Here is a 12607-nt window from a genome sequence, read left to right as displayed (position 1 = left end):
GCCAGCCGAGAGACATAGTCTCTCCAGCGCGTCCTGGGTCGTCCCCGGGGTCTCCTACCGGTGGGACATGCCCGGAACACCTCCCCAGGGAGGCGTCCAGGAGGCATCCTGATGAGATGCCCGAGCCACCTCATCTGGCTCCTCTCAACGTGGAGGAGTAGCGACTCTACTCCGAGTCTCTCCCGGATGACCGAACTTCTCACCCTATCTCTAAGGGAGAGCCCGGACATCCTGCGGAGAAAACTCATTTCGGCCGCTTGTATCCGGGATCTCGTTCTTTCGGTCACGACCCATAGCTCGTGACCATAGGTGAGGGTAGGAGCGTAAATCGACCGGTAAATTGAGAGCTTTGCCTTTTGGCTCAGCTCTCTCTTTACCACGACGGACCGGTACAGAGTCCGCATTACTGCCGAAGCTGCACCGATCCGCCTGTCGATCTCGCGCTCCATCCTCCCCTCACTCGTGAACAAGACCCCAAGATACTTAAACTCCTCCACTTGGGGCAGGATCTCATCCCCGATCCGGAGAGGGCATTCCACCCTTTTCCGATCGAGGACCATGGACTCGGATTTGGAGGTGCTGACCCTCATCCCGACCGCTTCACACTCGGCTGCGAACCGCTCCAGTGAGAGCTGGAGATCACGGCCTGAAGAAGCCAACAGCACAACGTCGTCTGCAAAAAGCAGAGACGCGATGCTGAGGTCCCCAAACCGGACACCCTCAACGCCTCGGCTGCACCTAGAAATTCTGTCCATAAAAATTATGAACAGAATCGGTGACAAAGGGCAGCCTTGGCGGAGTCCAACCCTCACCGGGAACGAATCCGACTTACTGCCGGAAATGCGGACCAAACTCTGGCAACGGTGATACAGGGACCGAACCGCCCTTATCAGTTGGCTCGGTACCCCGTACTCCCGAAGCACCCCCCACAGAACCTCCCGAGGGACACGGTCGAACGCCTTCTCCAAGTCCACAAAACACATGTGGACTGGTTGGGCGAACTCCCATGCACCCTCGAGGATCCTGTTGAGGGTGAAGAGCTGGTCCACTGTTCCACGGCCAGGACGAAAGCCACACTGTTCCTCCTGAATCCGAGGTTCGACCTCCCGACGGACCCTCCTCTCCAGCACCCCTGAATAGACCTTACCAGGGAGGCTGAGGAGTGTAATTCCCCTGTAATTGGAACACACCCTCCGGTCCCCCTTCTTAAAGAGGGGAACCACCACCCCAGTCTGCCAATCCAGAGGCACTGTCCCCGATGTCCACGCGATGCTGTAGAGACGTGTCAGCCATGACAGCCCCACAACATCCAGAGCCCTTAAGAAATCCGGGCGGATCTCATCCACCCCCGGGGCCTTGCCACCGAGGAGTTTTTTAACTACCTCAGTGACTTCAACCCCAGAGATTGGAGAGTCCGCCTCAGAGTCCCCAGGCCCTGCTTCCACAATGGAAGGCGTGTCGGTGGAATTGAGGAGGTCTTCGAAGTATTCTCCCCACCGACACACGACGTCCCGAGTCGAGGTCAGCAGCACGCCATCTCCACTGTAAACAGTGTTGACGTTGCACTGCTTTCCCCTCCTGAGACGCCGGATGGTGGACCAGAATTTCCTCGAAGCCGTCCGGAAGTCATTCTCCATGGCCTCGCCAAACTCCTCCCACGCCCGGGTTTTTGCCTCAGCAACCGCCGAAGCCGCGTTCCGCTTGGCCACCCGGTACCTGTCAGCTGCCTCCGGAGTCCCGCAGGCCAAAACGGCCCGATAGGACTCCTTCTTCAGCTTGACGGCATCCCTTACCGCCGGTGTCCACCAGCGGGTTCGGGGATTGCCGCCACGACAGGCACCAATGACCTTACGGCCACAGCTCCGGTCGGCCGCCTCAACAATGGAGGCGCGGAACAAGGTCCACTCGGACTCAATGTCCCCCGCCTCCCCCGGGACGTGGGAAAAGCTCTGCCGGAGGTGGGAGTTGAAGCTCTTCCTGACAGGGGATTCCGCCAGACGTTCCCAGCAGACCCTCACAGAACGTTTGGGTCTGCCAGGTCGGACCGGCATCTTCCCCCACCATCGGAGCCAACCCACCACCAGGTGGTGATCAGTTGACAGCTCCGCCCCTCTCTTCGTCCGAGTGTCCAAAACATGCGGCCGCAAATCCGATGACACGACTACAAAGTCGATCATCGAACTGCGGCCTAGGGTGTCCTGGTGCCAAGTGCACACATGGACACCCTTATGTTTGAACATGGTGTTCATTATAGAAAATCCGTGTCGAGCACAGAAGTCCAATAATAGAACACCGCTCGGGTTCAGATCGGGGGGGGGCGTTCCTCCCAATCACGCCCTTCCAGGTCTCACTGTCATTGCCCACGTGAGCATTGAAGTCACCCAGTAGAACGATGGAGTCCCCAGAAGGAGCGCCCTCCAGCACTTCCTCCAGGGACTCCAAAAAGGGTGGGTACTCTGAGCTGCCGTTTGGTGCATAGACACAAACAACAGTCAGGACCCGTCCCCCCACCCGAAGGCGGAGGGAGGCTACCCTCTCGTTCACCGGGGTGAACCCCAATGTGCAGGCGCCCAGCCGGGGGGCAATAAGTATACCCACACCTGCTCGACGCCTCTCACCGTGGGCAACTCCAGAGTGGAAGAGAGTCCAGCCCCTCTCGAGAGGGCTTGTACCGGAACCCAAACTGTGCGTGGAGGCAAGTCCGACTATATCTAGTCGGAACTTTTCTGCCTCGCACACCAGCTCGGGCTCCTTTCCAGCCAGAGAGGTGACATTCCATGTCCCAAGAGCCAGCTTCTGCAGCCGGGGATCAGACCGCCAAGGTCCCTGCCTTTGGCCGCCGCCCAGCTTGCAATGCACCCGACCCCTTTGGCCCCTCCCACAGGTGGTGAGCCCATGGGAAGGGGGACCCACGTTTCCTTTTCGGGCTGAGCCCGGCCGGGCCCCATGGGCGAAGGCCCGGCCACCAGACGCTCGCCTTCGAGCCCCGCCTCCAGGCCTGGCTCCAGAGGGGGGCCCCGGTGACCCGCGTCCGGGCGAGGGAAAACGTGATCCATTAATTTTTTTCATCATAAGGGGCTGATGAGCTCAAATCGTGAGGTGGCGGGAAATTACCATACGATTTAATTAAATATATAGGATCAAGTATTATTACAATAAGAAGTTCGAACCAATAAAAAGTAACTAAAAAGGAACAAAAAGATATCGCCCACTAATGTACACTATAAGCCAATTGCTTGAAAACATTTTAGATTGTCTCACCTCAGTCCATTTTGAACAACTCGGTTCTTGCAGGTCCTCCAACATGAGCAAGCATGGTTACACTCAAAGAGCACTGGAGGATCTTGCTGAGCAAAATCCAGTAACAGGCGGCCATCCTACATACAGACATGTTTTGTAAAATTGCTGCTAATGACATAATCAAAGTAGAATGTGGCATGAGCACTAAATAAAACTGAGGAAACATTTTGTTGTGTCAGACTTACACTATCATACCAAGATTGCAGACTGAGCTGACCACAAGTGCAGGTACTGGATGAGCAGTCATCTGTGCAACTGCAATGCTAAATGAGACAGTTAAAGAGCCGTTACATAACCTCCATAAATGATGAAATTGTAAATTGACTCTTGTCTCATCAGGGATTTGAAAATAAGTGACTTTAGCTGCACCCAAGATTATAAAACTAACCAAAGATGTGGCATTACCATAAGCAGTAATAATCAGCACTAACGTCCATAAAAATATGGTCTGTCGGGTCATATAAAAATGGAATTTAAAACTGTAAACTAAAGCTAAATTACAATTTTTAAAATATTGTCACGGGCATACATACATTACTTTCTGACTGAAGAGGATATTATGATTGGTAGAATTTCCAATCTGGATTGGTTGTTAGAATTTACTGGCGATTACATACTGTACATCTATTTTCCTCCACTTATCCAGAAGCGAGTCATGGGCGAAAAAATCTAATTAGGTAATTAGGGGGACACCAAGGCGTTTTAAGGCCAGATGTGAGACATGCTTTTTAAGTGTGCCCCAACTAAGTCTCCTCCTGGTTCGACATGCATGGAACATTTTACCAGGATGAAGACTGTTGAAATGGGGATGGCTAGTGACTGTCATCTCGTACAAAAATGGCAATTCCGTGTCCAAATCAAATGAGGGTATAATGTTGCAGTGCTGTGTCCCGTGTTGTAATAACATAAATTACATTGGTACAACTATATCTTACTATTGTGTTCCTCTGAAAGAAAAGAGTACAGTAAATGGCTGGCACTGAACTGGTCAATTGGTTCACTAATCGTAAAAAATAAGTTTAAATGTGGGCTAGCACCAGCAGCTAACACTAGCTAGCTAGCGCTGTGCTCTTGTTCTGTTCAAAGTTTCTTCATTTATATTATTGTCATCATTTCATTATTCAATGCTGAAATCTTACCCGCAGGTGAGTTATGTCCTTGCTGACATTTACTGGGGAAGTGACACAGTTGTCTGGTATGTAGTTGAAGTTTCCAGGATATTGTTCATTGTCAATCCCATTAACACAGTTTATGGGAACTGTCTCATACCCCCGAGAAATGTCCCTAAAAGAGGGAAAGTTATACTGGTATCATTTTAAGAACAGACCTTAGTCATCTCAAGTCTTTATCAAAATGTAAATTCCACAATTTCAGCCAAACATACTTTAATTGTAAATGTGGTGTTGTAATATCTATTATTTACAAATATATTTGCGTATTACGTATTTTTATCTATTACATCACATCCATTGGGGCGGGACAAACCAAACAAGGTAATAGGTGTTGCCAAACGGTTTTGAAAGTCCGCCATCTTTATTACTCGGAAAGACTTTTGTAGTCCAAAAACTCAATGATGACGAAGTGGAGGGATCAAAATGTTCCGTTGTTGGAGGCATCAATCCACACAAATCATTGCAGTCCCCCAACATCAGAATCTCAAAGAAGTGTCTGGTCAAATTTAATTTTTACAGCAGTGTTCCAACATTTGTGTGCTTGTTCAAGGACGAGTGTTTCAGAAATCTTTTGTCAGTATAGAGAAGGTGTTCGTATCTCGAAAGGTTCGTAAGTATAGGCCTTTTTTAAGTAGAGGTACCACCGTACCTTTAATTTGTATGCAGTGATCCCTCGCTACTTCGCGGTTCGTTTATCGCGATTTCACTGTATCGCAGATTTTTTTTCTGCCAAAAAAAAAGTTGTTATAAGAGTTCTAAAAACATATGTGCAGTGCTGTACTTTGTTATAAAATAGGTTGTTATAAGACTTCTGAAAACATATTTACAGTATTGTACCTTGTTATAAAAAGTTGTTATAATAATAAAATTATGTATACTTTATACTTACGTATGTATACTTTAGCTACATCTCCATATACATCTACAAAATGCGCATAGCGCTGCTATGGTAACTTGTGACCACTAGAGGTCCCTGTTTAACCAAGGTTAACAACAGAACGTTATATCTACATATTACACACGCACCCACACACACACGCGTATATTTATATTTTCAATATTTATACAATATTTTCTGTATGTAATATATACTATTATTATATTATTTACATTTTTGAAACTATTATTTAATGTTCTAATAATAACATGCATTTGCCGTATTTTTCGGAGTATAAGTCGTGGTTTATTTGATAGTTTGGGTGGGGGGGTGACTTATACTCAGGAGCCACTTATATGTGAAATTATTCCCAAATTTTTACTTGATCATTAACACATTACTTACTTACGAGTATAGTTGATCACTTCACATGTTATTTTGACTTTAAACCCCATGAGGGCGCACTATGGCTGTGGAATAATTGGAGCCTCACTGATAATGAGGTCCATTCATTGACTTCCGGAGTCAGAAGATTTAATGATTTGAAATGGTATTAGCTGAAAACGGCCTTCAAAATAAAGCACCCTACCTCAAATCAAAGCACGGCTGAATAACATAAATAACATGGAGAATTCTTAACACATACTGTAAATATGTTTTTAGAACAGCATTTATTATTATAACAATTTTAATAACAAGGTACAAGTGTACATACTGTAAATATGTTTTTAGAACTGTTTTATTATTATAACGATTTTTCTATAACAAGGTATAACACTCTTAAATGTGTTTTTAGAACTCCTATTATTATAAAAAAAATTAATGAAAAGGTACAAGTGTACGCAATTGTGTGGGCACTCCCTGCCTTCTGCTGACGTGTGGGCAACATTCGTGCAATAATTCCTCAATTTAAAAGTTTTATTTTGAATTTTTTTTTTTTTTAAATTTGGGAAAAAGAATCCGCGATGTAGTGAAACCGCGATAAACGAACCGCAATGTAGCGAGGGATTACTGTAATTTGTACTGCAACTGACGACGTCAGCAGCACGCCGCACACGCGGCGTTGTTTACATAAAGGACGAAGAATTCGATCGATGGATTTAATGATTTGGAGTGGCACAGATGGTTTTATAAAATTGTTGTTTATATTATAGCTATTTGATATGTAGTTTTCAGGACTGTCTCAGAAAATTAGAACATTGTGATAAAGTTCTTTATTTTCTCAAATGAAATTAAAAAAACAAAAATGTCATACATTCTGGACTCATTACAAATCAACTGAAATATTGCAAGCCTTTTATTATTTTAATATTGCTGATTATGGCTTACAGCTAAAGAAAAGTCAAAAATCCTATCTCAAAATATTAGAATATTTCCTCAGACCAAGTAAAAAAAAGATTTATAACAGCAAAACAAAATCAAACATTTGACAATGTCCATTAATGCACTCAGAACTTGGTTGGGAATCCTTTTGCACGGATTACTGCATCCAATGCGGCGTGGCATGGAGGCAATCAGCCTGTGGCATTGCTAAGGTGTTATGGATGCCCAGGATGCTTCAACAGCAGCCGTTTAGCTCATTTGCATTGTTGGGTCTGGTGTCTTTCAGCTTCTTCTTCACAATATCCAACAAATTCTCTATGGGGTTCAGGTCAGGGGAATTGGCAGGCCAATCAAGGACAGTAATGCCATGGTCAGTACACCATTTACTGGTGGTTTTGGCACTGTGCAGATATGTGAACCGCAAATGAAAAAAAACACGGAAAAGTAGCTCGGGTCTGGGGGCCGCATGCCCCACTGGGGGCCGCAGGGGGCCAGAGGCCGAAGGCCCCCCCCAATGGGGGCCGCAGTGGGCCTAGGGCCACAGGCCCCCATTGGAGGCCGCAGGGGGCCATGGGCCACAAGCCCCTATTGGGGGACAGGGGCCACAGACTCCTGGATTTTGGCAGTATAGCAACCCAAAAACCATTAATTCCATCACTCAATTTCAACAGTTTTGTTAAAAAAATATTCCTGCTTGGTGGGCTACCAAGGTGAATATAATACAAAAACGATTTATATTATATACCATATTTTTCGGACTAAAAGTCGCTCCGGAATATAGGTCGCATTAGCCATAAAATGCACAATAACGTGAAAAAAACATATATAAGTCGCTCTGGAGTATAAGTCGCATTTTGGGGGAAATTTATTCGACAAAATCCAACACCAAGAACAGACATGAACGAGCAACAACAGGCTAAACGATAGGTATGCTAACGTGACATAAACACAAACGAAGAGCAGAGAACGGGCCTGACGTAACATTCACTTTAAAATATTCCACAGGCCCATATAACGATATATAAATTATATATCAAATAACTAGTATATAAGCAATAATAGTATCAAACCATCTGTGTCACTCCAAATCATTTAAATCCATCGATCGTCCTTTACGTCAACAATGCCGGCCGGGTGCGCTTCAAAATATTCCACAGGCCCATATAACGATATATAAATGATATGTCAAATAACTATTATATAAGCAATAATATTATCAAACCATCTGTGTCACTTCAAATCATTAAATCCATCAATCAAATTCCTCGTCCTTTGACAACAACGCCGCGCGTGCGCCCTGACGTCAGCCTCGTTATTCCACAGATCTAGTATATAACTATATTGTAGCGTTAACAAAGTACAAGGAAAGACGTGGGTTTGGTAAACTGCTCTTTATTTAACAAAACAAGAGTTCAACGAACCAACAACTACTGAACTGTAACGATAAAAACATATACAAGTTGCTACACGAAATAAAATATATCAAATAATTATAACATAAATAGTTCACCGCCACACGGCCCCAAGCACCAGCGTCGACTTCCAGGCGTGTGGCGGCGTTGACTTCCATCCCCGGAGGTGGCACTTCCAGCCACGGAGGTGGAAGAGAGCTCCATAGAATAGGACCAGGCGTGCGTAAAAGCCATGTCCGAGCCCCATCCACCGTCCCCGGACAGCCACCCGGTCGAGCGCCGGCCCCCGACTTCCATCCACGGAGGTAAAAGAGAGCTCCGTAGAGTAGGACCGGGCGTGCGGAAAACCCATGTCCGAGCCCCATCCACCGTCCCCAGACAGCCACCCGGCCGAGCGCCGGCCCCCGACTTCCATCCACGGAGGTGAAAGAGAGCTCCATAGAGTAGGACCGGGCGTGCGTAAAAGCCATAATAGTTTTTCAAACCTTCCGTGTCACTCCAAATCCCTTCGTCATCTTCGTCATCCCGTGATCGAATCTTTGTCCTTTTTGTAAACAACCGCCGTGTCGCTGACGTCACTTGAAATCAAATTACAGTAATCGCTTGATACATCGCGGTTTGTTTATCGTGGTTTCACTTTTCTTTTTTTTTTAAATTTTGAAAATGTTTGAAATAATCCACATATAAGTCACTCCTCAGTATAAGTCGGCCCCCCCACCCAAACTATGAAAAACCCCGCAATTTATAGTCCGAAAAATACGGTACATTTATTGACACAAAAAATGTACAGATGAGAAGTTGACCCTACTTCGCGGATTTCACTTATCGCGGGGTGGTTTTGGAACCAATTATCCGTGGTAAACGAGGGGTTGCTGTATTTGCTTGTTCAAGGACGAGTGTTTCAGAAATCTTTTGTCAGTATAGAGAAGGTGTTCGTATCTCAAAAAGTTCGTAAGTATAGGCCTTTTTTAAGTAGAGGTACCGTCGTAACTTTAATTTATATATTTGTTGCAATGACAAAAAACAAGTTAATATATTATTTATGTATTCTTAGAAAAATTACTCAGCCACTGAATCTTTTGTTATTTTTCCCTTCATATTTTACCGTTAAACCAGGGGTGTCCAAACATTTTGCAAAGTGGGCCAGATTTGGTTAGATGAAAATGTATAGGGGCCGACCATTCGCACCGACATTCCTCGAACCATTACAATTGTAAATTAACTTGTAAATATGAAACTATATCCTTTGCTGTCTGCAGATAGGTTGATATTGAATGACGTCATAAGATGGCGCCACGGATGGCCGCCTCGGTGACTCGCTCTCTGTTACTTTGTGTTATTTTGTGTGTTTTTTGCGTCTTCTGCTGCCCAACCCGGATCACTTTTAGCAGAGAAGAACTGTTAAACATCGCACAGTCTTCTCCTGGCTTCTTCGATTTTCACTGACCCAGGCAGTTTGACGGCACTCTACAAGTTCTGCCGGAGACCACGGCGTAGCAAGCGCGCCGTAGCCCTCGTGAAATTGAGGCAGAGAGGGTTCCGTGCTCCCCTACCATCAATTCATATGGCAAACATCCGCTTCCTGGCGAACAAGACAGACGAACTGCTGCTTCTCATACCAAGGAACCCGGACGTTAGCAGATCCGCCGCCCTGTGCTTCACCGAAACGAGGCTCAACGACCACATCCCCGACCACGCCGTACAGCTGCCTGGATTTCGGCTCCTACGCGCGGATCACAGCACGGAGCGCACGGGAAAAACAAAGGGAGGTGGTCTATTTTTCTATATTAATGTAGGTTGGTGTACTGATGTCACAGTGTTGAAAGAGTCTTGCAGCCCTCTTCTGGAGACACTTTTCATAAACTGTCGGCCGTTTTATATACCACGGGAGTTCTCCTCGATCGTAATGGCGGCTGTTTACATTCCACCACACGCACGTGCGATCGAAGCCACGCAGCTGCTGGCTGACCAGATAACAGACATGAAGAAAAACTACCAAACTCACTGATCATTGTTTTGGGTGATTTTAACAGGGCGAACCTTACACACAAACTCCCCAAATACAGACAGCACATAACGTATCCCACCAGAGGCACACAGACACTGGACCACAGCTACTCCGTAATAAAGGACGCATACCGCTCTGTGACCCGTGCTGCTTTAGGACTCTCGGACCACTGTCTAGTTCAGGGGTGGGCAAACTTTTTGACTTGCGGGCCGAATTGGGTTCTAAATTTTGACCAGGGGGCCGAGCCAGGAGCAGATGGATGTAGTGTTTGTGTGAAGTACCGTGAATTCCGGACTATGAGCCGCGACTTTTTTGGGGCTAATCGGACGTCAAGCGCTTTGTGTGGCGGGCTCCATCTACTGTGGGAACTGAGAAGTGCTCAAGCTGTTGTGCGGGCCACATTCAATTATGTTTTCTGAATTTGCTGCGGGCCAATAAAAACTGGACCGCGGGCCGCAATTGGCCCGCGGGCCGTAGTTTGGACACCCCTACTCTACACCAATGATTGCTCCTCAGGCGACTCTTCTGTGAAGCTCCTGAAGTATGCGGACGACACCACTCTCATCGGACTGATCTGGGATGGTGACGAGACTGCATACAGACAGGAGGTGGTCCACTGGTGCAGCCAAAACCACCTGGAGCCGAACTCACTCAAGACCGTGGAGATGACAGTGGACTTCAGGAGAGACCCTTCGCCACTTCCACCCCTCACCATCCTCAGTAATGCTATTCCCACCACAGACACCTTCAAGTTCCTGGGATCCACAATCTCCCGGGACCTGAAATGGGCCGGCTACATAGACTCTGTCCGGAAGAAGGCCCAGCAGAGGTTGTACTTTCTGAGACAGCTCAGGAAGTTACACCTGCCACCGGAGCTGCTCAAGATCTTCTCCACTGCCATCATCTAGTCTATCCTCTGCACCTCCATCACTGTCCTGTTTGGATCGGCCACCAAACAAGACAAGCAAAGACTGCAACGGACAATCAGGTCTGCGGAAAAGATAATCGGGACCAACCTCCCATCTATCCAAGACTTGTACCTGTCCAGGACCAGGAAATGTGCAAGTAACATCTCTGCAGACCCTTTTCTCCCAGGTAACAGTCTGTTCAAACTACTCCCCTCCGGACGGCGTTACAGAGCGCTGTACGCCAAAACCAGCAGACACAGACACAGCTTCTTCCCCCAGGCTGTCGCTCTGATGAACTCACACCACTCATAGAGACTCAGAGACATCACTGTGCAATAACATCCTGCTCTCGCCACTTAAATGTTGTTAGTTAACTGAATGTTCTCAGTCACTTAAATGTTGTACAGAGGCTGAGATCAACCTGAGTCAAATTCCCTGTTTGGCATGCATAAACTTGGTTAATAAAGCTGAATCTGATTCTGATAGCAAATGAGAATCTGTTGTCAATTGCACTACCAGAAAAGTTAAAGATTAAAAAAATAATAAATTAAACACAAATGAACAATTTTATGAAACTTGAATTTTTTTTTTTTATTAGATTAAGTTTGTTTTATTATTGTTATTGTTGTATTAATAAGAAGGGTGATATTGGTGTTTGTGACTGCAGAAAACAGGCCAGGTTGCATCATGACATTTTTAATCCTAATTAAATAATTCAACCATTTTATCTTTTTTATTTCAACTTCATACGCAACAAATTACTTCATAATCACAAAATAATAGTCTATCGTCTTTTTGTTGTTTGCGATCACTGTGAGTGGGCGGCGCGGACGCGTAGTAGTGTGTAGAGTTAGTACGAAGTAGACAGCTCTCACCAGTAGGCTTTTTTTTTTTTTTTTTGCCTTTTGCCTTTCCCTGTGCCTTTCCACTTGCAGCGTCTCTGATTTTAGCGTCGCCTTAGTCCTTGGTGTGTGGACATTTAAATGAGGAAGTGTCTGTGTCACTGATTACCTTGCAAACGGACACTTGTGTGCGCGTGAACTGAGAAGGGACGGAGGAGACGCGCTCGCAAACGATCATGAGCGCTGGCTCATGTGCACGTTCCCGTTAGGAAGAGTTTCATTTCTGTGCCTCGCTCTGGAGCGCGCAGGTCCTCGCGACAGTGCCAGCGGGCCACTTGTTATTGATTTTATGACACAATGCTTCGGGCCAGTTTAAATTTGGACGTGGGCAGCATTTGGGCTGCGGGCTGGACTTTGGATATGGCTGCGTTAAACACAAGTGGCGGAAAAAATTGTCTTCTTGGGTCAGCCGTACCCATTCAAACTGTGAAAGTGTCGCCCAGTGAGGAGTATAATGCAAATAAAAAATGTTTTAGCACCAATGACATGAACTTGCTCATCCTTCCTTGTCTGTTATCTCTCCCCTCATGTCTTTTCAAGTCGGCAAAACTTCTCTCTCCTTCTCTGAGCTGCAACAAAGCTAAATGCTAAGGCTCGTTTGGGTAATGCTAGCTGGCGGTTATGTTCCCGTCGCCAATGCATGTGCTTTGAAAATAGGACATAGCTTGCTGCTTCTAGAAAAAGGAAACTACCAATCCGGAGGCA

General features: G+C 46.2%; 1 protein-coding gene across 12 annotated transcripts in view; it reads right to left on the bottom strand.

Annotated features, from left to right (window-relative positions):
* The window catches only part of ehmt1a (euchromatic histone-lysine N-methyltransferase 1a), a 56683-nt gene that overhangs the window by 7749 nt on the left and 36327 nt on the right, over nt 1-12607 (bottom strand). For all 12 annotated transcript variants that reach the window (XM_037259451.1, XM_037259449.1, XM_037259452.1 and 9 more), the window contains 3 exons: nt 4440-4584; nt 3486-3563; nt 3262-3377 (listed from right to left, as the gene is read on the bottom strand). In XM_037259451.1, coding sequence (XP_037115346.1) covers nt 3262-3377; nt 3486-3563; nt 4440-4584 — 339 coding nt within the window. The remainder of the gene's footprint in view (nt 1-3261; nt 3378-3485; nt 3564-4439; nt 4585-12607) is intronic.

This window comes from Syngnathus acus, chromosome 9 (assembly GCF_901709675.1).
Source record: "Syngnathus acus chromosome 9, fSynAcu1.2, whole genome shotgun sequence".
Classification (NCBI taxonomy): Eukaryota; Metazoa; Chordata; class Actinopteri; order Syngnathiformes; family Syngnathidae; genus Syngnathus; species Syngnathus acus.
This window is presented reverse-complemented; position numbering and strand designations above follow the sequence as displayed.